This window comes from Meleagris gallopavo, chromosome 15 (genome assembly GCF_000146605.3).
Source record: "Meleagris gallopavo isolate NT-WF06-2002-E0010 breed Aviagen turkey brand Nicholas breeding stock chromosome 15, Turkey_5.1, whole genome shotgun sequence".
NCBI classification, from domain to species: domain Eukaryota; kingdom Metazoa; phylum Chordata; class Aves; order Galliformes; family Phasianidae; genus Meleagris; species Meleagris gallopavo.
Genome location: NC_015025.2, coordinates 1,813,230 through 1,838,243, shown reverse-complemented (window position 1 = coordinate 1,838,243; position 25,014 = coordinate 1,813,230). Strand labels below are relative to the sequence as shown.

General features: G+C 46.8%; 1 protein-coding gene across 1 annotated transcript in view; it reads left to right on the top strand.

Annotated features, from left to right (window-relative positions):
• CTNNA1 (catenin alpha 1) overlaps nucleotides 1-24,806 on the top strand; it is a 90,588-nt gene extending 65,782 nt beyond the window's left edge. The window contains exons 10-16 of the mRNA XM_010718865.1: nucleotides 8,445-8,601; nucleotides 13,793-13,993; nucleotides 15,036-15,187; nucleotides 17,799-17,909; nucleotides 19,645-19,826; nucleotides 20,589-20,694; nucleotides 24,279-24,806. Of these exons, the coding sequence (XP_010717167.1) occupies nucleotides 8,445-8,601; nucleotides 13,793-13,993; nucleotides 15,036-15,187; nucleotides 17,799-17,909; nucleotides 19,645-19,826; nucleotides 20,589-20,694; nucleotides 24,279-24,791 (1,422 nt within the window). The 3' untranslated portion in view covers nucleotides 24,792-24,806. The remainder of the gene's footprint in view (nucleotides 1-8,444; nucleotides 8,602-13,792; nucleotides 13,994-15,035; nucleotides 15,188-17,798; nucleotides 17,910-19,644; nucleotides 19,827-20,588; nucleotides 20,695-24,278) is intronic.
• The last annotated feature ends 208 nt before the right edge of the window (nucleotides 24,807-25,014 follow it).

The following is a 25,014-nucleotide window of genomic DNA, read 5'->3' as shown; positions in this document are numbered from 1 at the left end:
CCTGGCCAACAAGTTCCTATTTAAATAAGTCTACACCTTTGTAAGATGAGCATCATGACAGCCAAGTTCATCGTGAAATAATAAACTACAGCCAGTGGTCACAAAACCGTGGTCGCAAATACCGAGGTGCAGCTGCTAACCTTTGTGTTCAGGGATTGCAGATGATCCATTTGGTGTGGCTGGGAGCTGTGGTGAAATGGACAGGGAGGGCTGGAACTGATGCATTTTGGCTTTATGTAAGTTCCACATCTGAGCTTCCAAGCCTGCAGTTCTGATGCTCTGCTGTGCGATCTGCCTGAGTTTTAGGGCAGTCAGGGGATTAGCAAATAACACCATAGATGTTCATACGGCTTGTGAGAGTGCTTTTATGTTACACTGTGTTCTCTGGCTGATGCTTTAATGCTCTGAGAGTATTTGAACATGTGAATCCTGAGAGATATTTAGGGACACTTACTTAAACTGTTCTACAAACGGCATCTGCTTTCTCCTAACAGTTCAGAAGTTGCTCTCATGGCAGTCTGTGCAGAGCAGCACGCTGCTGTCCTCATCGGCTGCCACTGAACCCCCCAGATAATCCCCAGATGCCTCCAGATGCACAGAGCAGCGCAGCGAGGTGCTGCTTTTTAGAGGCAATTACAGGCTTATTTTGCAGCTTATTTCTGACAAGATGCACAGTTTATTCTTGGATATTGTTAGGTGACAAACATGCAAATTAGGCATAAAATACAAATTTACTCCGATATTATCTGCTTTTTTTTCTTTTTTTTTTTTTGCTTAGATGGTATTTTTCCAGAAAGATGCTGGATTCAGAGTGAGTCAAGTCAATCAGTAATTATAATACACTCTGAAACTCAAGTGAATATATCAATATCACAAGGAAATATAATGTATGAAATTTAATTCAAGGCATTGCTGTGGTGGAAAGGATGAAACTGAAATTTAATGCACTTGATTAAGTCCCCAGGTAACTTCTTAAATAGCTTAGCAATGCAGAGGCCATTCTGGGAGTAGGGAACTCCTGGTTAAAGAACGATTTCTGCAGAAATCAATCTGTAGAGTTAATTATAAAAGCAGTATCTCAGGTAGAGCAGTTAGTTGGTCCCTTGTGATAACTTGCCTTCTTCAGCTGCCAGCTGAAGCCAGGATGGTGCAGCTCTTCAGACAAATAAGGCTTGGAAGCTTTGTTGGTGTGGACAAGAAACCATTCACTGCCCACATCACCAGAGGACTCAGGCATTACAGGTTTGAAATTTAAGTATTACAGCAAGGAGAAGGCGTGGAAAATTGTTCGTCTGAGAAGTCACTACAACAGCATGCTGTTGTACAACAACGCTGGGGCTGTGTGGTTGGGTTGCTTTTCCTCCAGAGAAGTCATTTGAGTCACATCAGCCTTGCTGTTTGCTGAGTGCTCAGCCAATTAACGCAGAAGGCAAAGCTGGAGACTAAATCTAGCATTGAAACTCTGCTTTGTGGCCCAGGAAGAACCGCTGGGAAGTGCTGTGTGCTCTGTAGCAGCCAGCTGGGTCACTGCTGCGGGGCTGGGCTCCTAGAGCTGAAATCTCACCGCGTTAGGGGCGCTGTGCTTTCCTGTGGAGCCAGGCAGGACTTGGAAGCCTGCCTGCATTCTTTTGGTTGAGGGCATGTGTTGCTGAAATTCTGCTTGTCGAAGCACAAGGATTTCTTCCAGCTTTGCACAGGGGCTACCTGTGTTCCTGCATCTTTGTGCCTCCCTAGGTGGTAAGGGAAAGGGGCAAGTCTGCCGTGTGTTGGGATGAGGGAACAAAAGTCCTCGATCGTTGCAGCTAAGTGTTTAGAAAATAAAACGCTTAACGTCTCTTTCTGAATGGAAATGGAAGAGTACTGCTGTGAAATACTTGAAATAGTTGCTTGTGCTCCCATTTCCCTAGCAAAGCGCTGGGGAAGTTTTCTTTGCCTTCTTGCTAAGCACAGATCTTGCCAATTGTAAATTAGTGAAAGATTTTGTTTATTCTCAACTCAAAAACCTGGATCCTTGCTTGTAACTTTGGCTTCTGAGTTCTGTTTCCAAGAAGCACTTACTTTGAGAGCCTGCGAAAGCTGTTTTGTAACAGCATTTTGAATTTAAGATGTCTAAGAAGAGAGCTTAACCATAGCAAGCTTTCTGATCGTACAAGCTGTAGGTGTTGAGGAGGCAACAGTGAAAATGCCCCAGCATGGCTCATGAAAGGAAAGAGCATTGCTGCAGCCTTTTGATGTGACAGTCTGCTGCCACTTGCAGCTGCATTTACCAGCGATTTGTTGACTTTCTCGTTCCTTAAAGCCTTTAAAGTTCGTCTGTAGATCTATAGTGACATTGTAGTCAGAATTTTAGAAACTAATTACAGAATAGAACTTCCATAGATTGGGTGCTTGCTTCCACCAGTACGTCCTGGAGCCCATCGCCCCGAGACCGAGCGCCCTAAGGAGCAGCCCACAGGTGCAGGATGGACCTGCAGCTGCAGGAGCTGCTCTCCCATCCATAAGCAGCAGGGTTTGCTCTGAGCACCACCGGTTGCCTTTCGCGGGCGACAGGCCGTGTCGGCACCCATCCTTTCCCTGCTCGCTCCGTGCCTGCTGTGGCACAGCCAGCATTTAGCAGAGCTCGCCCACCCTGCGCAGTCAATGAGTGTCACTGATTAAACAGGCTTCAGAGGAGTCTTGGATTAGATTACATCTTTTATAAAAATAAATTGGCTCTTCTTGTATTAATGTCTTCTTTTAATGACTGCTGTTCCACATCCATACATTCCAATTTTGAAATGCTTGAAAAGCAATTTGCAGCTTATAGATTTCTGATGAGGCAGGTGGTTACGTATGCTGGTCACACCTGCTGCCACACAAACAAAATGCAGAAGTGCAGGGAGTCCCATGCAGAGCTTCCAGGTTGCACGAAGACTGCTGTGTGAAAGTTAACACTGAAGTTGCAGCTCTGTGTCACGAAGGCTTACAGTGAAGAACCAGCACAGGACAGGAGTGGCCAGCAGAGAAACGACGTCAGAAACGATGTCAGAGCAGCTACTGATTCACATGGAAAGAATCAGAGACAGGAGAAGGATTCGGTTCTGGGCTGAGAGGTGGGCAAGGACTGTGTGTTTTCTTCACGGGCACAGTATGGGCTGTGGAATGCAGTAGCAGAACAGCTTCCAGAAATGCCACTGTTCCCTGGAACCCCCAAACTTTCATTGCTTCAAGTCAGGGAAATGCTGTACAGGGCCACGCAAACGGGCATGGCTCAAAATTCCTGCACCTTCTGCATGGGCTGCTGTTACCATGTGAGCCCTCAGCTACAAAAATGCTTCTGTTATGTGGAGGAAGTTGATAGGATAATTATCCATATACAGCATATGTATAGAAAATCACTTGGATGGCAGCATAAGCTGCTGGGAAGAGTTGTGTTGCTCCAGAAAAGTCTGTGTCAGCGCCCATGGCTTTGTAGCAACAGGAGGAAGTAGAGACTCCTCTGCAGAGACTCCTGAAGCAAATCCCAAAAAGGCAAGGAGAGTGGTCTAAGTACCTCTTATATACTGGAACAAAGAAGTGGAAGTCAGAAGTCAACTTCTATGATTCTGTCTGTGATTCTGTGATTCTCCTCTGGTGCATCAGCCTCTGTCCACCTACTGGTCACTGCCATTACAGCTGGAGATCGTGCAAAGCAATCTCTGCGTGTTTTGCTTGCAGGCATTTCAGCTCATCAGTCTGCAGAGTGCTTTTTGCTGTATAGAAGTACATAGAGGGCTGGCACACAGGCATGTGAATGCAAACCTGGGGCTGGATGTAAGTGGAAGTGACTTAAATGTCCTGCTTATGAACTGTGCTCCTGCTTGTAGCAAAATGGAACTGGGAGCAGAGGAGCAGACATGAAGATGGAGATAATTTGGGGATCTAGGATATGGAAAATGAAGTTAGGAGCAGGTTCTTATAAACTGCTAGTAAGCAGGCTGTGTTTTCTTTAATGCACAAAAACACTGGTGTGAAAATCCACCTAAGCCAGGGGCATCCTGCTGGGCTCAGCCGGGGGCAGCTTGGGAGGCACAGGGCAGGAATCTTTTTGGTGATCATTTGGGAGCTGTGAGCTGAGAACTGTGCTCCCTGTGCTCTTGTTGTGCTTCCCAGCCAGCCCTGGGGGTCAGAGCAGCAGCAGAGGGCATGGCAGCACTGCATGGCCTCTGTCTGTGGGGTGACAGCAAGAAAACAGAGCAAGTGAGGGGTGATGTGATGCGTGGTGCAGTCCTGGCTTGGGCAGCTTCAACAAGAGCCTGCTTCCCCCAGCCTTGTTCCTAAATCACTTCTCCTGGGGCCTCTTACCCTTTATTTCGAAACTAAACAAAACACACACACAAAAAAAACAAAACAAAAAAAATACCAACATGAAAACAACCCAAACCAAGAGTTAACCCCAAATATTTGGGCTGTAAAAATGTGTTTAGTGAGGAGAGGGGAGGTGTGTGGGTGCTCCTTGGTGAGGCACAGCAGCATCCTAAAGCCAATGCCACAGGAAACAGGGCAAAATGCAACCAGCTGCAGAAGGAGCAGCATCCTACAAAGAGCAAAAGGCCCTTATGAAAAAGATTGAGGCGAAAATGACATAAAATTAATGCTTGTAGCCACTCAACTTGTTATGCAGCTCATGGGTGTTGTGTGCATTGAGATAATCTTAAGGTACAATAGGTAAGAATTGCAAAGCAAATCAAATAAGTAATTTTCTTCTCCCGTGTGAACTTTCTTCCTTCGGCCCTGCCAGCCAAGTGTTCAGAATGGCTCTTTGTAGGAAAAACAAATGTGCAGGAGCTTTCTCCTAGCTTCTGTGTCAGTCTTCCAGATGCAGGGCCAGAAAGTTTTTCAGTCTTTAATCTCTATTTTCAATAGGGAAATAAGCGAAACAAACAAACAGGCCAAAAAGCAGATTGTTCCCACGAGGCTGTGAGATGCAGATTGAGACATCAGTTGCAAGGCTTTGGATCCCCAGCCTCCCCTGTGTCAGGGCAGGGCTGCCAAGGCCTGGTTGCAGCTGCAGGCACAGGAGAGCTGCTCCAGGAACTGCTGGAACCACGGCGCTGAGCTGGGCTGACTGGAGCATTGCAATTGCTGTGTGAAACAAAGCATCGATAAAAATAGTGGGTTTTCTTGCCATGCTTCATTTCCTTCTGGATAGTCTCAAATGTCCCTGTTTGATTCTTTTCTTTGTACAACTTCAGTGAGTCATTGTGATCACAGTGCTCTGGCGGAATTTTGAGAAGCTCTGAAATACAGAATATTTCCCTGCATTGCCAAGTGTTTTACATGGAAGCAGCTACATTTCAGGTAGTCTTGCCATATTCTGCCTATTTTTGGACTATATGTGTCCTTCCTACAAGTTATTTGTATTGTAAATGATTTCATACAGTTAAATGCCCAGTGTTTCGTGTTTTTATGCAGGAATAATTGTGTACTTCAATCAATCCCTTCACCCTTACTCCAAAATGTTTGGTTTAGATAATGAAGGAATTGCAGTGCCCACCACCCCCAGCATACATAGACACAGAAGATCCCATATTTCTGTCCTTCTGCTAAATCTGTCCAAGCATCTGTTAGAAAATAAATCAGTTGCTCTGGAGTGGATACCAGACATCATGTAAGAGTGTATTTACCTGGAAAGTTGGGGGTTTTTTTTAGGATTTTATCAGTAATCCCTGGGATATTGCCCCAGCCAGATGATGGCCGGAATAAATTGTCGATGTAAATCTTAAGCTTTGCATGTTTGATAGAGTGAAGGGTCTGATTCCCCTGGCTGAAACTGGATGTTGTGACCACTGTGCAGATGGAGATCCAGATGCTAAATGTGTAGAGAGAGTGGATTTATGACTGTGAGATAGAGTATGTGCTATGAAACAGGACTCTGGGGTGCATCAGCTCTCTTGAATTTCCTCCTGAGCGCGCGTGCAGGCGTGCACACCTTTATGAGGTTGTCTGTACTGAGCTGTAGTTCTGGCTCTAGCTCTGCAGAGCTCCCCAGCAGCCTTTGATTTCCCCATCTCTGCATCATCCACATGCTGGCTGCTTTCTAAACGCAAGGCAGGTCTGTTTGTAAGGAAGATCTCACCTGCTAATTTTGCTTGGTAGATTTGTTAAGATGCCTTTGAGGTGACTGTTCCTTTTTGCTGGTGTAACTACAAAACAAGGATCCTATTCCAGATGGGTGAGTGGCCTGCCTGAAGGATAATGGTGCAGCTTGTGCCTCCTGCATTTGAATTTGGTGGCAGTGCCTTGTTTGAGCTCTTTGAGTACTTGCTGAGCCCTCTGTCTATGACAGCTCTTCCATTAGATATGAAGAGCTGCTTAATGTGGGCATCTGGGGTTAGGCATGTGCTGCTGACAAAGATTAATGGTTCAGCCAGCTGCTGCTGTCCAGACATACATCACACAGGCACGCAGGCCATATGCTCCATCAGCAGAGAGCTGACCTGTCTGAGTGCTTAAAGTATGTTTTCATACCTGGTGTTAGCCAGGGTGGCTGGGAGAGGGGAGGAGAAAGCATCCTGAGCCCTGGCATTGCTGTCTTGTGTCTCTGTAGCAGTGGTTGTTAGCAGGATTAAAATTCAGAGCAGATTTGTGGAGCATTGCCTGTTTTCCCCATTTTGTTTGTGTGCTGCTCATCATTTTGCATTCATCTTCATAAGACTTTGGATGTCTAGATTGTCACTGATAGGTGGATAATGGGTTACATAAATGAGGCTGAGGCAAGAAATGGCAATGGCCAGACTTAAGAGCCGGGCTCCGTGACCAGAAAATGGGCTTCCCTTTCTAAAAGCTCTGATTGATTTTAAGTTCTGAACTTAATTTCCGTGCGTGTCACAAGGCTTTTTACAGAGCTCCCAGGGCTGGAGAGCCACGGTCCCATGGACAGATTGAAGCACTCAGAGCAGCCTGCGCCCCACGGCTCCCCAAAGGGACTCCTGTTCCTGCAGCTGCTTGCACGGGCAGCACAAATTCCAGGTTTTATTTTGAGGCAGGGGGAACAGCAGAGGACTGAAGCGTTGCTCAGGAAGGACAGGGGCAGTGCTGTCATTGCCAGGAGTCAGAGGTGTGTTTCAGCCCAGCAGCTCTCCTGACCAGACTGTGGTTTGTGCCAGGTTGTTTGTTTTTTTATGTTTGCACACTTGTTACATCAAGCTCACTTATAGATGTGACCAAAATTCCCAGCCTCCATCGGCAGCTGCAGTGTGGCAGCCTGCAGAGCAGGACAGCCTGGCTCAGGCACTGTTCATTCCTAGCATCCCCTGGGTGAATCAGCCTCCTTCTCCTGATTCATTCGACGCCATCATGATATCTTTAACATCATCATCATTTCCACGTTTAGTGAGTTATATCTTCTTTTAAATGCTTTGTGACACTTTCAAATGAAGCAGGTAGAAAATGTCGATTTTGGAAAAGCAGGAACATCTGGTGCTTACATGTTTTGTTCAACAACTTTGTGAAATTAATGCAGTCCTAAAGCAGAGAAGAAAAATTACACGTTGAACTTACGAGTTAATTAGCTCTAACACTCTAGCTTGAAAACAAGATTAGAATTGTCATGTTGGTCTGACTGGAGGTTTCCCGTGCCTGGCACATCTCCAGGTCATTTTGCTAACACACACAGCAGCCAGCGCGGGTGCTGGAAGAGGAGCAGGCTCTGTGGCTGCTTCCTTCCCACACCTGGAGAGGCTTTTTTTGACATTTAACTGACCAAGGAGTTGGCACAGCATAGGTTCGTTACCGAGCAGTGGTGTAACACTTCTGCTTGGCAAAGCAGTAGGATTAGAAGGAATTACAGTCTAACAGAGAGCTTGAAAAAAACGTGCTGGGGTGTTTGGGAGGAGCAGCAGGGAAGCACCAAATACGCTCTCCTCCTCTTTCCTGCCTAATCCAGCTCTTCCAGAGCCGTCACAGAAGCCTTAAGCTATTGTAACAATTACTGGTGAGGTACAGACTAAAATTTGAAGGAAAAGAAGATAAATACAAAATATGTATTGAATTCTGTATTTGTGTATTGTTCCTGCTTCAAACTGTCAACTTAATCCGTTTGGACCTTTTTTCTCAGATTCTGGTGAGTAGCTTAGGAAATGCAGCCTCCAGTGAACCAACATCATCGTGTCTGAATATTTACCAACATCAGCTGTGCTCAGAAAGGTGCTGGGCCTTTTTAGCATGAGCTGTTAGAGAAAGGTGCAGCTGGCTGGTGTGAATACCTGCCAGGTGTCCTTGAGTGTAATAACTGACCATAATAAATGTGGGAGCACATATGAGTTGGGTGTGAAAGCATCAGAATAAACACTTTCGTGTTTAAACATCAAGTTCCTGAAAACTTACTAAACTTGCTTTGTTTGCTGCTGAGATCATTGGATAAACATACAGAACCTACTTGTTTAGTTAGGAGCGCGCTCTAAAAATCCAGAGGTGTTTTGCAGGTCATCAACGCTGCCCTGGCCCTGGCTGCAAAACCACAAAGCAAGCTGGCCCAGGAGAACATGGAGCTCTTCAAAGAGCAGTGGGAGAAGCAAGTCCGCGTGCTGACTGATGCCGTCGATGACATCACCTCCATCGATGACTTCCTGGCTGTGTCAGGTAACGGGGAGGGGTCTGAGAAACAGACTCCTCACTGAGCTTATTTCTGGAAACCAGTGGTATCCACACGTTCTGGAGTCTTTAGTTTTTGGAAGGAGTGGTGTCGGTATACTTCACCTGGCAAGCGCTGTCTTCAGCTGAGTGTGATGTAAAAATAGAGCAGGAGATCTTGGCACAAGGAGAAAAGGTATTTTTCCAAGTGTGAAAGCAGCAATAGTTTAGTTAGCAGGTACTCTAGAAACTTGTCATTGCTCTTACAGAGTAAGCATGCATAAATGTATGTATTTACATGTCAGCAGACAGATCGGCTTAAATATAGCAAGAGACGCTTTGAATCTGGATTTGGAATTGCTAGTGAGCTTCCCATAGATTGCCATGTAGCTCTGGGAGACAAACCTCACTGCTAATGGCGGTGAAACAGAAAATGTGAGTGTGCAGGCCACGAACTGGCAGAAAGCAGAATCCCTCCTTTCACCTCGGACTGCTCTTACCTCATTAAAAATTAATATCCAGCTATAATCGTACAAGTTAATTAAAACTGTTCATATAGAAGACATTCTGTGAATATTTTTAATCACATCAGTTTTACTAATGTTTTTAAGGAAGATCAGATACTTATCACAATACATTAATAATTCCATTTGTCACAGTGCTTGCCAAGATAACCTGTTTTATCAGCATCAGATGATAAAGACCTGCTAGTAGCTGCTGTGACCTAGAAATAATAGGGGCATTTTTATTTTCACGTCCTCTAATTCCACTTGAGTCAGAGGACACAGAGCTATAACACATGAATTGTGGCTGCACTAGCTTTCACAAATTGCCACTACAAACCCAGGGCCTAATTTTCCTGGTGCAAACAGACTGGAGCATCTCCAGTGACCTAGAAAGCCAAGTCGTAAAGCGATATTTCACGGGAGGATGTGTGGGATCGGAAGCACCGAGCCAACGCATCGAGGAAGTGCAGGTGAAAATACAGATAACAAAGAGTTATCAGTGTTATGGTGTGTGTTTTATGCCCTGGGTTCTGAATAAAAGCTTTCTGTGCGATGAGTTAGCAGAAGCTTACTCGGCAATTGAACGTCCTCGTTCTCTTTATCTTTCTGCGTCTTCTTCGTTGCAGCAGCAGCTGAAATTGCACAGCTGTGAGGAGCCTATTTCTGGGGAAATATATTTAGAGAGAATTGTGTGCTGAAGTTCACGGCTCCATTTGGAGTTTGTCCACGAGCGTACAAAACATTTTAAAGAGAAAAAGCCGTTATTCTGTGGAACTGCGGCCCGCTTAAAGCCGCCCGGCTGTGTTTTGCCTACCGGTGGGGCTGAGACCAGCAGGGCCGAGTGGTCTCCTTCCTTGTGCAGCCCCCTCGCTGAGACGGGTACTTCTGAGGGGCAGGTCGTGGTGCTGCCTGCTGCTGAACGGCTCTGAAGAGCTGCAGGGCCTTGGCAGTGGGCGGGGGGATTTCGTCCTGGGGCGGCGACTGGCTGACTCAGGAGGCTGCTCCCCTGCCCTGTGCGCGATGCCGTGGAAATGCCACACTTAGTGACTACTTCAGATGCTCGAGTGCCTTCAGCAATTGTTTGTATTTGCTGCGTTATTAGAGAGGTGTTTGAAAAATATTAAAGCAATAAATATTGCTTCGAGTATTATTTGTTTGAACTTTGATAAATGCTTTCCATATAAATGCCACTGCTGCAGTTCTCTGCTAAAAGTCGAAACGTGTCTTTGGATAAAATGGTGATGGCTGTGATTTATGCCAGGTTTCCTTTGGGGTTATTGGGATCTTTGAGCATGGTGGGGTTTATATAGATTGCTAACTGGGATGTAAGCAAAATAAAAAAGTGTTCTGGCAGTCTGTGTGTTTGTGTGCAGCGTCACATTCCTGCAGTGCCCAGCATAAAACTCATGCTTTGTTGATCAATTTATGCTAGAGTTGTTATAATTAAGAAAAGGTTTGATGAGAGAGACATTCATTTTAGATGATAGCGGATTGTTGTGCAGGAATGAGGACACCTAACTGTGCAGTGTTGAGGTTGGCCTTCAAAGAGCACAGCATGAGAAAGGCTCTGCTAGGATGGACAACGGCCTGGCAGTGGCTAATTGTTAGGGCCTAGGAAATTAGTGACAGGAGACTCCTAAAGACTAAGGATCCTCCCTAAACGCTCCCAGCCATGAGTGTTTGCAGTCCAGGGAGCGCCAGCAACTGAGGTGATACCTTCTGAACAGTTCTTGACAGGTTTTTCTCTTTAAGCTCGTGTTAGTTGCTCTTTCAGCCATTATCACCCCTTGACATCTCCAGCATCTTGTGCAGAACTCACAGCCTTAGCTGTGCTCCGTGTGAAGAGCCTCCTTATTTTTGACACATCACCTATTTGCTCCAGTCGATGCCCCCAGTTGTAGAAGATAGGAAGAGTTTTTTCACTCCTTGCTGTGTGTAAGTGTACAGACCTCTGTGCTGTGCCCCCTCGGTCATCTCCTTGACTGCAGTGCCTGTTCATTATTCCTCCTTTCAGAGCTCTTCAGTGCCTCCTGTGATTCCTGTCCCCTGATGAGTCCCATCTCTAGCACTCTGCCTGTGGTTCCGACTGATTCTGTCCTTCAGTTGCTGGTAGCACGGTGTAAAAAATCAAATCCAGTATTCTGAAGTCACCTGGTTCTCCTTCAGAACCCTCTTAAAAACCATTCCATATCCTGCCTCCTGTTCTGGTGCAGATGGAGGTTTGAGCTGGAGATTGCCCATCGTGATGGAGCTGTTTCTTAAGAGCCTCTAGATGAAGACTTGTGGTCACACTGATTGCCCTTATTACAAAATGAATACTGTGTTTTTAAGTGTATGAACATGCAAGTGTTTGTTCTGTAACCACGTCCTGGCACTGTGGCTTCACCTGGTTTCTCCAATGTCCCTTGTCAAGGAAAGGTCCAGCACGGAGATGGCTCTGAGACCGTCCATGGGAACGTGGTAGAAAGGCAGAATTACGTCCACAACTTAAACTTGGGGAACTTGCTTTTATATTTTGGTCCTCCTTTAGCCCCCAGCACCCCCATAGCAGCCTTGTTAAGGTATTCAGAAAAGGCATTCCTGCCCCCTTTGATGGGAGCTGGAAGGTGCGTTGTGGTGCTGGAATGAGAGCTGGCAGTCACACTGTTTGAATTCTCTTAGCTTTTCACAGTTCTTTGAATGTCCTTGTTTGCTCTAAAAATATTTTCTACTAGAAAAACATGGCCTGTCCTCTTACCTTCTCTTACCTTGTCACCAAACCACACCATTTTCCCTGTACATACTTCAGTAGGACGAGATCCCTTTGCTGCTGCCCATATTCCGTTCTGTGTTACCTTCTGTTGCTATGAGATTTTTCTCCTGCTCAGCAGCACCAAGGCTGATGTAGGACAGCTCTGTAACCTCCCTGAAGGTAGTTGTGCTGAAGCCGTGTGTCAGCATTTCCCTGCCCTGCACCTTGGCCTCAGCAGATGGCATTCAGCACCAGACACCCGTGGTCTGTGCGCCTGTAGGACAGGTAGAAGTGTGTGCCTGTACCAGCACTGAGCAGTGTCACATCTCATCTCTTGTCATCCAGCTGCAGAGCAGGAGCAGAGCGGATGCCTCTGACAGTCCTGCACTTCCCCGCAGCCCTTGCAGGCTTCCCCTCACATCCTTCTGGCCACTTTGCATCTGCAGAAGGCATTAAGTGGTCGGCAGCATTTAAACATCCGTCCTCGTCTCGCCCATGCCCTTTATTAAAGCCCATATCATCTGAAGAGGCTTTTAAATGATCTGTGGCTTACTTTATTCTTTCAGGAACTCAAGCAATAAACATCGTGTTATTTGGCCTGACACTGATGCTTTTCTCTTCGCCTTTGTAACTTGCAGGGCTGTCTGTCTCTTGCTTTAATTCTGAGCCTGTGCGTGCTCCTTGCCGGGGCTGTTGCAGCACGGCTGCCTGCTCACTGAATTGTCAAATCACTAACAAACCTGCACTTTCCTCTTGTAGGGCCACATCCTGCCCTCAGCTGAACTTGCTCGGGCTGAGTTCCTTCGGAGGTATTTCACAAGTGCACTGTTTGTCCGGGTTGCTTACACAGGTCTCACAGTATTGCACCTGGCTCTGCTAATTTTATGTAAATTGGGCAGAGCTCTTCCAGCAGCAGCCCTTCCAGCCAGTTCATACGAATCCTCTCTCAGCTCCATGTGCTGCTCATCTCTCCCCAGCTCGTGCAAAAACAGGTCTGCTACCACCTGGGCAGGGAGTAGAAGCTCCTTTGGTAGCAGTGTCGTGTGATTAAGGCAGCAGAAGGTAATGCTGGAAATGATTTAAGGGACAAAGCAGGGATGCTTCCAAGGAGGTATCTGACGAAGCAGCACAAACGTTGGATTGCAGTGTCAAATCGTTGCTCCTGATGTATTAAAGAAGTGTCTGACAGAGTTTGTAAGAGCAGAGTTTGTAAGTTCTGGGTAGGTGTGTGATGAGCACCCAAACCTCTCCAGGCATTTTCAGAAATCTCTTCAGGGTTTTTACTCATTTGGAACCTCTCGAGCTTGATGAGCGAAGGAAAACATGTCTATTAGAATGTATTTTCTTAAAGCAAATTACAAAAGGAGCTTTTATGGCTTTATTTTCTGTTTTCTTATGAGGCAGTGAGTACTCCACTGCTGGAACACTTTTGGCATAAATCACTGCATGTGCTGCCTGTCTTAATGCGTGCAGAGGACTGACAACCACAACTAGTGTGACACCCTCCCATGGTGTGTGTTGGTTGTAGGAGAACTCTAGTAGGAAGCCAGGAAAGTGCACCCAGTGCCCCCATCTGTCAGGGCGTTAGTGGGTGAGGTGTGGCTGGGCCACCTACCTGTAATGACAGCGGGAGTGGCTTGCAGGTATTTGGAACAAGGGCTGGGGCATGGGAAGAAACGAGTTTAGGGAAGCTCCAGCTGAAGCCAGCTTTTGTGTTGGCAAAATTGAGTACAGAGAGGGGACAGGAGGTTTGGATGCTTCCGGATGAACGGACCGATGGTTCCTGTGACAACTGGTTTGGACAGACAGCTGTTTGCTGGTTGTAGCAAGCTTAAAAATTAATGCTTTACAGCATCTAGCTGGAGGTTTTTTAGAGCAGGTCACACGCTGAGAAATTGTAATGCTGATGTACACGACAGAAAAGAAGATATTACCGTCTAAATCCTCCTTCTTTTACCACCAGAGAACCATATTTTAGAAGATGTAAACAAATGTGTCATTGCTCTCCAAGAAAAAGATGTTGATGGTTTAGACCGCACAGCTGGTGCAATTCGAGGACGTGCTGCTCGAGTCATTCATGTTGTCACCTCTGAAATGGATAACTACGAACCTGGAGTCTACACTGAGAAGGTGCTGGAAGCGACGAAGCTGTTGTCCAACACAGGTAAGGCAGCTCTTCCAGGACCCCGGGTTCACGTTGCTTCCAAGTGGGTGGGCAGACGGAGAGCAGTGTGCCCATGAAATCTATTAAACACTCCATTTACATACTGTAATGAAAATTAGTGGGAGTTATTTGCAGAGCTGTTGCAAAATGAGAAAAGTAATTTTGCTTTGTTGACTGGCTTAAAACTCAGCAGCACAAAAGGTCTCCCTGGCTGTGCTGGCTGTCAGCCTGAGCTGAGCCAAGTGGAAGTGCCAGGGAATGAGTCCCAGACAGCGAGTCAGGGCTTGTGGGCACGCCGGGCATCTTGCAGCTGTACCACGATCTGGAAGGGTTTCTGCTGCATCGCCCCAGCAGAATGAGGGTGCATTTTTGTATAGCCTGTAAAAGAAGCACTGCAGGTCCTAGTCCCCCATCCCATAGAGTAAACGTGGGTGTTGCTGTGAACAGGCTGGTAACATCCATCTAGGGTAAGAAATGGTTCTGGGTGCTTCAACGAGTGCTATGCCAAGGATCAGTTGCTGTTTTTGTTTTAATTACAACTTTGATGAAGAATCACGGGTGGCACTGAGGAGCCAAACAGACTCAGATGGCTCTGTGATGTTCTTCCTGCGGCGGCGGTGAGTCACTGAGGCACAGAGGTGCACGCTGCCCTGCTCAGTGCCTTGTCAGCCCCAGCCTCGTGATGGTAATGTGCCCCACGGTGATGTGTCTCTGTCTGGAGGAAATGTTAAACAAGTGCTTGATGTTGTATCCCATAGACTGTATCTGCTTCCCCAGGACTTTTCTTTTTGAGCACTACGAGGGTGGGATAAACTTTTCACTGTGTGTGGGGGAAGAAAACAAGTAGCAGCAGAATAAACACAAAATGCAGCAGATATGATAGGACTGAAGCAACGGTATTGGTGTTCACTTGTAGGACGTGTTTCGAGTTTAAAGGGAACTATTGCACACTTTCCAGCAACAGTTAGCAGCACACGCTCACCTACGAGGGTATCTGTGTTACTGGGTTGGAAATGACAGCTCTTCTGTGCTCTTAATACAGTTATGCCACGGTTTACTGAGCAAGTAGAAGCTGCCGTGGAAGCACTGAGTTCAGACCCTGCTCAGCCAATGGATGAAAATGAATTTATTGATGCTTCGCGACTGGTGTACGATGGAATCCGAGATATCCGGAAAGCTGTACTGATGATCAGAGTGAGTGTCACTTACCTAAGCTGCTTTCAGTCTCTGCTCACTTTCCCCCAGTCACTGAGCAAACACGCATCAGTTTTATTCAGAGCAGACAGCGTAAGATTTTCATTTAGCTCATGTTAACATCCTCAGTCTTAAAAAGTGCTAATCACTCTGTGGAGTACTTCAGAAGTGCGTGTTGACTCAGATTCATTAAACAGATCTGAGCATCAATGATAGCCTTGAGTGGTGATGCTAAATACCCTTCACGCATCTTTTATAGAATCATGTTAATGCCTCGTTTATTAATGTGCTAAATCAGTGACCTTTGATTTAACAATTGCGAGTGAATTCCTACTGTAGATGCCTTTTCATGGTTTAAGAGCCTCAAAGTAAAGCTTAATGTTTCTTTCTTAAGTAAATTTTGAGAATTAATGCTAGTTAGCTGAAAATGGGTTTAGAAGAGCTCAGTCTGTAGTTCTCTCCAGGTTTCTATAGCTTGTATTCATTAATTGGCTAACCTCGTTAAAAAGAGACCAGTTCACAGAACCTGGGGGCAGCAGTGAAGGGGCAGAGGAGCTGCTGCAGTTGTTTGGAGGGACGCAGAGCACAGCTCTGGGCAGATCTCTAGAGCAGCAGCATGGTGAAGAGTGGCAGGAGCCAGACACAGACACAGCAAACAGAAGTGTGGAGGTTTTATTCCTCGTTTGCTTTTTCCCTGTGCCCCCCGACTCCAAACTAAATGCCTCGCAGATGAACTCTCCTTGTCTTTCACAGTGATAACCAGTGCAGATGCATCTCAGTAAATTGACAACGCACAGCCCCACAACGTATGTGATTACAGTAACCACTGCAGTACTGTCTTCCATATTTGCTGCTTAAAGCAAAGAATCAGATAGGAAATCAGAAGGAAAGCTGACAGCCACATATGTGCTCTCCTTATAATTCTCTTGTATTTACGCTCGGGATTTATAGAGAGCCAACGCTGTATGAAGATATCAGTGCTTTCCTGCTCCGCAGACGAGCTAATTGGATTCACCCCCTGCTAGAGTCCTTGTTATTCAGGACATGGGAGCAGGGCTGCCAATTGCACGTCGGCAGTAATTAGCAGAGCTGGCAGTGCCAGGGCTGCTGACATTTCCCCCTGTGGCTGATGTCAGGGTGCCAGTCGCTGGCGGCAGCACTCTGCTGACACATTGACGACCTGTAGAAAAAGTCAAGGTGTTGTTATTTGTTGTCCAGAGGGCTGTAAGGTGTAGAATGCACTTAGATAAAAGAAGATGCCAGAACCCCACTTCGGCAGGCCGTGGGCTCTGGCTGAGCGCAGGCACGGCAGCAGGATGCTGCACAGCATGGCTGGGGCAGCACGCTGGCTGACCTGAGCTCTGGGGCTTGCTGCTTGGAAACCAGAAGGAAAAGTCATTTCATTACCTGACTTTTGTGCTTCTGCAGCCTGTTTTCAGAAGTAAAATCTCACTCTGTCTGTAGTTATTGAAACAAAGCTCTTTGCTCCCTGGTCCCCTGGCAACCTCCTGTCAGCCCCAGAAGAGTCTTTGCCCCCTGGCTGTGGGATGGACAGGAAGAGAAGGGGCTCTGGCATTGCCAGCATCTTCCTAAAGATGTGGCAGAACGGACTGGGGGGGATTTTCACCCTTTTCTTAAAATACTGATACACCGATGTACTCAGCAGTGTAAGTCCCTGCTCACTCCTTAAGGGCACGGGCAGCAGCTGGGGCCAAAATACGTCTCAGTTGTCAGCATGCTCAGCCACCTCTGCTTTTTTGCACCTCTTCTGCACAAGTGTTTATATTTTAAGTGTATTACAAGATGTCTGCGTCAGTATCAGGAAACAAGTTTATGAAATTGAGCATGGGAAGGAAACCTGAAGAGCAAGGACTTCGTTTGCATTTTGTCTATTGATCCCAATTCGTGGCATTGATCAGTGAAGTTCTTTGTTGATCCAGCTCTGCAGAATTACCATCAAGCTCTTAGCAGAGATGCATGCAGTATTTTAACAAACACGCTGTTTGAACTGATAAGCTTTATAAAAATGTTGCCAGCCATAGACTGGCAGTAGCAAAAATAAATTCTAGGCAAGCGGGAAGTAGGTCAGCTGGGTTTAGCCTACAGCATAAAAGCTGGCCCTGACTAGCTAAAAATTTTAAGTTTCTCCTGAGGGATAAGAATAAATTTCGATACATTTTGTCTGTTGTTAATTCAGTCGATGCTTTGATTCATAATTGTGCTACAGACGTCCGTGGTTGTGAATCAGGGCTTAAAGTTGTATGTAATTTTAGCTTCAGAATGTCAAGCGAAGCTTTTACATTTATCAAAGTTGCAAAAGGTGATGTTCGTTTTGGAAAGACTTCTTCTGTATTTCAGCTCCTCTGTGCATTTGTGTCCTCTGACAAATCTCAGATGTTCAGTGACTGCTCAGTAATTTGGGGGATTTCTACCGTGTTTAACGTGAGCACTCAGCTGTGCGTTCCACGCGCCGGCCTGATGCGCCTTCCTGCTCAGAACATTGAGTAATTCTTACCTTTGTTTATTTCCATTCTCACAAACACAGCGTTCTCTTTGATTTTAGAGCCATTCAAACTGCTGTCTGACTCTTGGTGCACTTCTCTCCCCTCAGACCCCCGAGGAGTTGGATGATTCCGACTTCGAGACGGAGGATTTCGATGTCCGAAGCAGAACAAGCATTCAGACAGAAGATGACCAACTCATTGCTGGACAAAGTGCCAGGGTAAGGAAGAAATCTGTGTGTCAGCAGGGCCTGTCCTGCTTTCAAGAAGCAGTTCAGCTCGTATTGAAGATCCAGGTTAAATTTTGGTGGAAATGTTAGATCAGAAAGCAGCCCTTCTGTTTCCAGTTTCCTTTGGAAAAGGAGTTCAAGTGAGATGCAGCAGTGTTGGCGTGACGGATGTCACAAACACTTGTGTTTCGTTGTAGACGTTCTGAAAGATCAGAATGCTTCTCATACTGATGAGCTGCTCCAGAGAATCACACAGAATCACAGAATGGTCAGGGTCAGAAGGGACCTCAAGGATCACGAATCTCCAACCCCCTGCCACATGCGGGGCCACCAACCTCCACATTTAATACCAGTCCAGGCTGCCCAGGGCCCCATGCAACCTGGCCTTGAACACCTCTAGGGATGGATGGGGCATCCACAGCCTCTCTAGGCAGCTGTTCCAGCACCTCACCACTCTCATAGTGAAGAACTTTCCCCTGACATCCAACCTAAAGCAGACGTTGTAGGCACTGCCCTTTAGTTAGGCAAGGAGTGTCTGCAGTAAGATACAGGACAAGTAATTCTGCTGTGTGGCTGTTAGTTACAACAGGCAAATACTGACTGTGCGGGCATGAAACTTTGCAGTTCAGGCATTTTTTACAAAGGTCTTCTTATGCATACGTTTGGCCACCGGGCCTTTAATCAAGACGATGTTGAAAGCAGCTGGAAAATGAAGTAATTTAAACTAAGTGAATTTCCTATGACTGTTAAAAATGAAAGCACTGATACGTAATGCATAATCATTAACAGGTGATAGCTTAAAATTGGTACATGGAAGGAAAAGCAGGCCTTACCTTTGTTTTTGCTTGACGTGTTCCCTTCTGGATCAATAACAATTTATCCTCTTGGGAAAGTGCCACAAAAGATTTTTCGGAAGGCTCTTTTTGTCCACAACCAGACAGGAGTGGTGAGGCCTTATTTATCAAACTGCCACACTGGCTTTGGAGCCGTGCAAACCCCGAGTGCTTTTGTGCTCTCCCTCCTCGGGCTGCACCCCATTGTGCACCCCTGCCCTCCTTCTATTTCCATGCAGACATTTCTCATTCACCTTTCAGCACGGTGCTGCCAGATGCATTTCACCCTAAAGCTCCTTTTCACCTGCTGCTGGAGGCACCAATGCTCCCAGTATTTATGAAGGCAGAGGCACTGAGGCTCATACAGGCTGTAAACCTATGCTAGTAGATTTTATGCAGGAGTAAGCACATATTCTTTATTTCCACTTGCATTTTTCTCAGCATTCATGTTTCAAAACAGCATTTTTTGCCTGATCCATAATACTTCCTTTGTGCATTACAACACTGAAAGATACCCAAGCAGATCCTCCTTCCAAAACTCTTACATTTAGAGAAGAGGCAAGTCCCTCCTCGCCGTGCTGCTGTTCTGATGGATGGTAACATGAGGCAAACATGGTTGGATTCACACAGTTTTGCCATGCAAACGTCTGTGCTTTGGATGTCAGCTTGTCTGTCCAGGCATTTTTTCTTCTTTAGTGCTGGTAGTAATTCATACAGCATAAACTTTGTGTTCAAAATGGAAGGAAATCATTTTGGAAATCCTCCAGGTAGAGGATTGCTATTAAAGTTTTATCCCCTATCAACATAACTTAAATTGGTTATCAGTGAAATGTTCCACAAGGCCTTCTGCACCGTGGCTGGAGGAGGCTCTGTGAGAAAGCTCTCTCTTTCAGGCCATCATGGCACAGCTCCCTCAAGAGCAAAAGGCCAAGATTGCTGAGCAGGTAGCGAGCTTCCAGGAAGAAAAGAGCAAATTGGATGCTGAAGTATCAAAATGGGATGACAGCGGTAATGATATAATTGTTCTGGCAAAACAAATGTGTATGATTATGATGGAAATGACAGACTTCACCAGGTGAGTCTTTTTAATTTGTGCACACAACACCTCTCAGAACTGCCTGAGATGGGGATCCTTTTTAGCAGTCTGGCTTCTTGTAATTTCCTTTAAATGTTAACCCGTTAAAGCCTGGGAATTAACCTGGGAGAGGTGTTACTGTGCAGTGACTGGGGTGGTAATAACTGTTCAGATTGATCTATAGATGCATGCAGTTACTGCCTGACTTTCTTTCTTCCTTAAGGGTGATTTGGTCCCAAAGAGTATATATGTGTTTATAGATATATGCAACTATACATATATAGAGTTGTTCAGTTCTTTACAACATTAAGTTCTATGGGCTTCTTGATATTGCTGTGCTGCAAAAATAGTTCCTCACACAGTTATTTGCAAAAGAAAGAGTGGTTTTTTGATGGCTTTTGAAATGCATTTACTAGACTTCATACAACACTATTTTTTAAACTTGATGTTGCGTTCCATGCAAATTACAAATCTGTCTTCTAAAATGTTATCTCTCATCATAATTAGTTTGCTTGAAACAGTAAAGTTTTAAGATGTTTTTATTCCTGCATTTAATCTGAACGTGGGGAGAGGCTGCGGGGGGGATCTGCCTGGGAGGTGCATGAAGAGGCAGTAATGGCTGCACCTGTGACCTGCCTGCTTGTGCAGCCTCATTTGTGCTGAGGGCTGTACTTCCACTGGAATAAGCAATAGGAAGTGCAGTATCCTGTTCAGTCTTCTGTTCTTCTGATGCTAGGAGGTACGATCCATTCTGTTTTACAGAGGTAAAGGTCCACTGAAAAATACATCAGATGTGATTAGTGCGGCCAAGAAGATTGCAGAGGCTGGCTCAAGGATGGACAAGCTGGGACGCACTATTGCTGACCACGTAAGTCACAGTTCATTTTCATAACCCTCCAGCACAAATGAGCAACAGGAGATCTTTCGTACTGCAGACGTGATGAATGCTACAATCTGTGGTTACTTGTGAGGTCTGGGTATGTTTCTGAACTGAATTTCCAGAGTTGCGTGGTAGTCTTCTCCTGCTTGCTGCTCTCCTGCCACCCTCAGCAGTGTAAGCAGCTGGACACGTCCAGCCATGAGACCTGCAGCTCCCTGGCTTCAACGAAGCACCTGCAATCTGACAGCCCTGCTCTGTGCCACGCAGCAGCCAGGCCAGTGCCTCTAACTGAGCAGGGCTGGAACAGTTCCTGTTGTTTTCATCATGCTGGGCTGCCCAACGCTTTCCAAAGCAATGACGAGGCTGTGTAGGCAAAACTGTAATTACTGCACGTGGCCTGTTTGCACAACCTGTAATATTATTTCTGAGGCAGCTTTTTAATATTGAACGATTTTCAAATGCCCCATAGATGAATGGTGGCCTCACCATTCTTGTCAGATCTGCCAGCATTATTCCTTCTGTCCAGCCAGAGCTGATGGAGATGTGGAGCCAGGAATGCTGGGTGCTCTGCATCATCCCAGGCTGAGGTGCAGGTGCTGTGCTCTGTGTGCTACAGTATTTGGAAAGAATTCTGTAGGGCTGAGCGTGGCCAGCTCAGGGTTTATGCAACGCATTCTGTGCCACTGCAGAGCTGGGTTGGGCCAAGCAGAAACACCTTTGGTCTCAGTCCACACCCAAATTGCAGACATAGTAATGCTCTGCCTTTAGAAGATGCCCTGAAAGGCAAGTGGGTTAGGTCTGAGATCATGACTGCTATGAACTGTGTTTTGTGCAGCTGTTGCTTGCTTTTCAGTCTTGCTCTGAACATAATTGATAATTCCAGGCTTCTAATGAAGCCGTCTTACTCTGGAATTAAATCTTTGTAATGCAGATCTCTATTAAGTGTTGCATCAAGAGGACTTGGTGCTCACCTCAGTGTATTAATGGTGCAGTGAAAAACCTTTGATGAGGAGCAAAAGTGGGAAAGTGTTGTTTAAAATGGGGCTCCTTGCTGTAGCACTCTGCCAGCTGTATTTCTGGGGATCAGGTGCCATTGCTGCCTTAGGGAAATGAGGCGAGGAGCAGTTTGTGTTGGAGACCTCGGGGGATCTTAGGCTGAAAGTTCACAGTGCTGCTTTTTCTAGTTCATGTGCTTTACACAAACCTGGTGTATGGGTTTCTGCACCGAGCAGTGCTGAAAGAGAGGAGGAAGGCTAAATGGCTGCTTTTAGTAGGCATCAAGTCGGTGAAAATGTAAAAGATGAAGCACAGGTCAGGAGATAAAAGGAGCAGGAAAGCACAGTTAGTCATTTTGACAGGAATATGGCTTTTTTGTGACTCCACACCCTGCTAATACTTCCACCTTACATATTTCATTAGATATGCTTACATGCTCTGTAGAAGCTCGCAGTAATGTAGACATACCTGACAGAGACAGAGGACTGCGTGCAGCTGCTCTGCTGGAGCACGAATGCCTTCCTGTGTCACACGTGGCTGTGAGCAGGCAGAGCTGTCCTCGTGTCCTGCAGGCCACGTGGCAGTGGTGAATCACAGCCCTGGTGTGAGCATGTTGGGGCTCCCAGCTCCTGCTGCCAGCCAGCTTTACAACACAGTGCCTTCGGAACCATAAAAGCTGCTATCCCAGCTATTTCGTGTCTGCTGGGAAGCATCTAGCCATCAGCCCATCAGCAGATTTCCCCAGAGGTATTCCATCCTTCACTCAGAGTAGCAGCCTGCTTGTTTTGAATGGGAGAATGTAAAGGAGTTATGAGTACAACACAACCGAAAACGATTTGCAGCAAGACAGCGATTCTCCGCTTTTTGTTTTTTTTTTAATGTTGAAATACTTAGAAAGGGAAAACCCATCGCCTTGTGGTGCTGTGTGTAGCGATGGGAGGCTGCCCAGAGCCACATCCAGCCTGGCCTTGAATGCTGTCTTTTATCTTGGGTAATATCTCTTTGCAGACATCGTTGGTTTTTGAACTGAATTCTCCACTCTGCTCATAGAATTAGTGCACACAGTGTAGGCTGTGGGTTTCCCAGTCATGTCATATTGATGTCTGCTATTGAATAATATCTCCTGTCCCATTTTTTACTTCCCCACTGCTGTTCGGTTGCCTCCTGCCACCACAGGTAAGCATGCAGCAGGCTCTTTATAATTCCCACCCATACAGCACCCTGAGCTGTGCACAACCCCCTGCCACAGCGCAGCGTGCATGTGTCAGCACTCAGCCTTAGCTGAGCTGCTCGGGAGATGGAGAGCATTTCCCAAATGCTAATGGCAGGGTTTCATTAGCTCTTTGGCCCACAGTGTTTGTGGGCTTTCTCTGAAACATCTTGCACTGCTGGCTGGTATTGATTCACTTAAGAAAATAACCAGCAGACCTCACTTCTTTGTTATTCAGTTTTCACTTCGCTGATGGAAACCAGGAGGGAGCTGCAGGTGCCTCATTCTGTCCTTAGCTTGGCTGGGGAGCACGAAGGCGACTGCTGCCACCCAGACCACAGAATCACAGGGCATCACAGGGGTGTCACATGTATCTCCATGCTCAGCTGCTTCAGGACTCTTCCTTCACAAAAAAGGTGCTCCAGGCCCTGATGCTCTTTGCAGCCCTCCGCTGGGCTCTGTCCAGAAGATGTGTGCAATTTGAGATCCCTGCTGGCAGGCAGGCTCAGAGAGCTGGGCTTCTCCTTTCTCTGGCAAGCAAGATAGGCCATGAGGCAGTAGGCAGTAGGCAGTAAGCCCGACTGCCAGCAAGGCTTTAAGCAGCAAATTGCCACCACATCCAAAGTTATTTTTCCAAGCCTACCATCTCTGTGGTGAATCTTCATTAGACGGAGCCTTGTAGCACATCGGCGTTGGAGTGGGCAGTGCTGCTCCGACCTCTTGCGATGCTGTGTCCCCATCAGGCTGGGATGGCACTGCAGCTGCTTGCTGTGCAGAGGTGGTGCTGGGCAGTGCTGGGCAGTGCTGTGGGGCATTGGAGGGCGTTTGGGTTCCCTGTGGGAACCTGTGGGGTGCTGGAAAATGCAAAGCTGAACAAGTTACTTCCATGGAATGGCTGAGTGCTTCAGCAAGCACTTGAGAAATTGTATTTTGTGCCAGGTGAGGGATATCACTTCCACACTGCTGCAGTGTGGGAACAGCTGTCAGGAAAATACCTGTTCTGTGGGATATGATCAGGTAACTGTTGGGTTTATCGTCTGCTAGCTCATGGTGCTTATGGGGCTGGGTTAGTAGCAGCTACCTGGAATCTGCAGCCCTTGCTGCTGCTTCTGTCCAGCACAGAGGGAAGGATGTGGGAGCCAGCTCAGCAGCTCGCAGGAGCCGGGTGCCTTCCTTATCTTCCTGGGCAGCTCGGGTTCCCACTGCCCTATTTGCTGCTTGTAGGGTTTGTGTGTGTTTAGCCATGTATTGAATGGCTGACTGAAGAAAGCCGAAGCTCAGAACTACAGCAGTATGCAGCAGTCAGAATGGCTGAGCTGCAGCTCTCCCATCCCCACGCCAACCTTTGCTGTGTCTCTCTCTGCAGTGCCCAGACTCGGCTTGCAAGCAGGACCTGCTGGCCTACCTGCAGCGCATCGCTCTGTACTGCCACCAGCTCAACATCTGCAGCAAAGTGAAGGCCGAAGTGCAGAACCTCGGAGGGGAACTCGTCGTGTCTGGGGTACGTAGGGGTGTGGCTCTGCATGGTTCTTTCCCCAGGGGTAGCAACTGCTCATTAATGTTTGAAAGGAGAAAGATTATAGAAGGAGAGAGGAATGCTTCTCTTTTCCACACTCAGCAGTGTTTGAGGACAGGTTCGCGTTACCTCCATGCAATCTGCCATTGTTCCAGATGGTATTTCACTATCAGGAAGGTTAAATCACTTCAGTCAGCACAGCTGAACCCACCCGTGTATCTGCAGAGTCCTGGAGCACGTGGAGCCTGTAATGCCCCCAGAGCTGCTAACATTTCTGAGCAGCCGTGCCCTGAGCAGTGCAGGGATCTCATGAGCTCTGAACTCTGTCCTGGGCTGCCCTGCTGCCCTGCAGCCATTGCGTAGCGTGCAGTTGTTTCACTGCCCTTCCTGAAAAACTTCCTCCTAAGAGAGAGCTGAGGTGGCTCTCTGCGAGGGGGAGAGCAGAATGCACTTTGCCCTGGTTGGTTATGTGTTACCTGCAGTGCTTTTGCCCATCCACCACCTGGGATGGGGATGAGGATGGGATGGAGATGAGGATGAGGATGGGATGGGATGGGATGGGATGGGATGGGATGGGATGGGATGG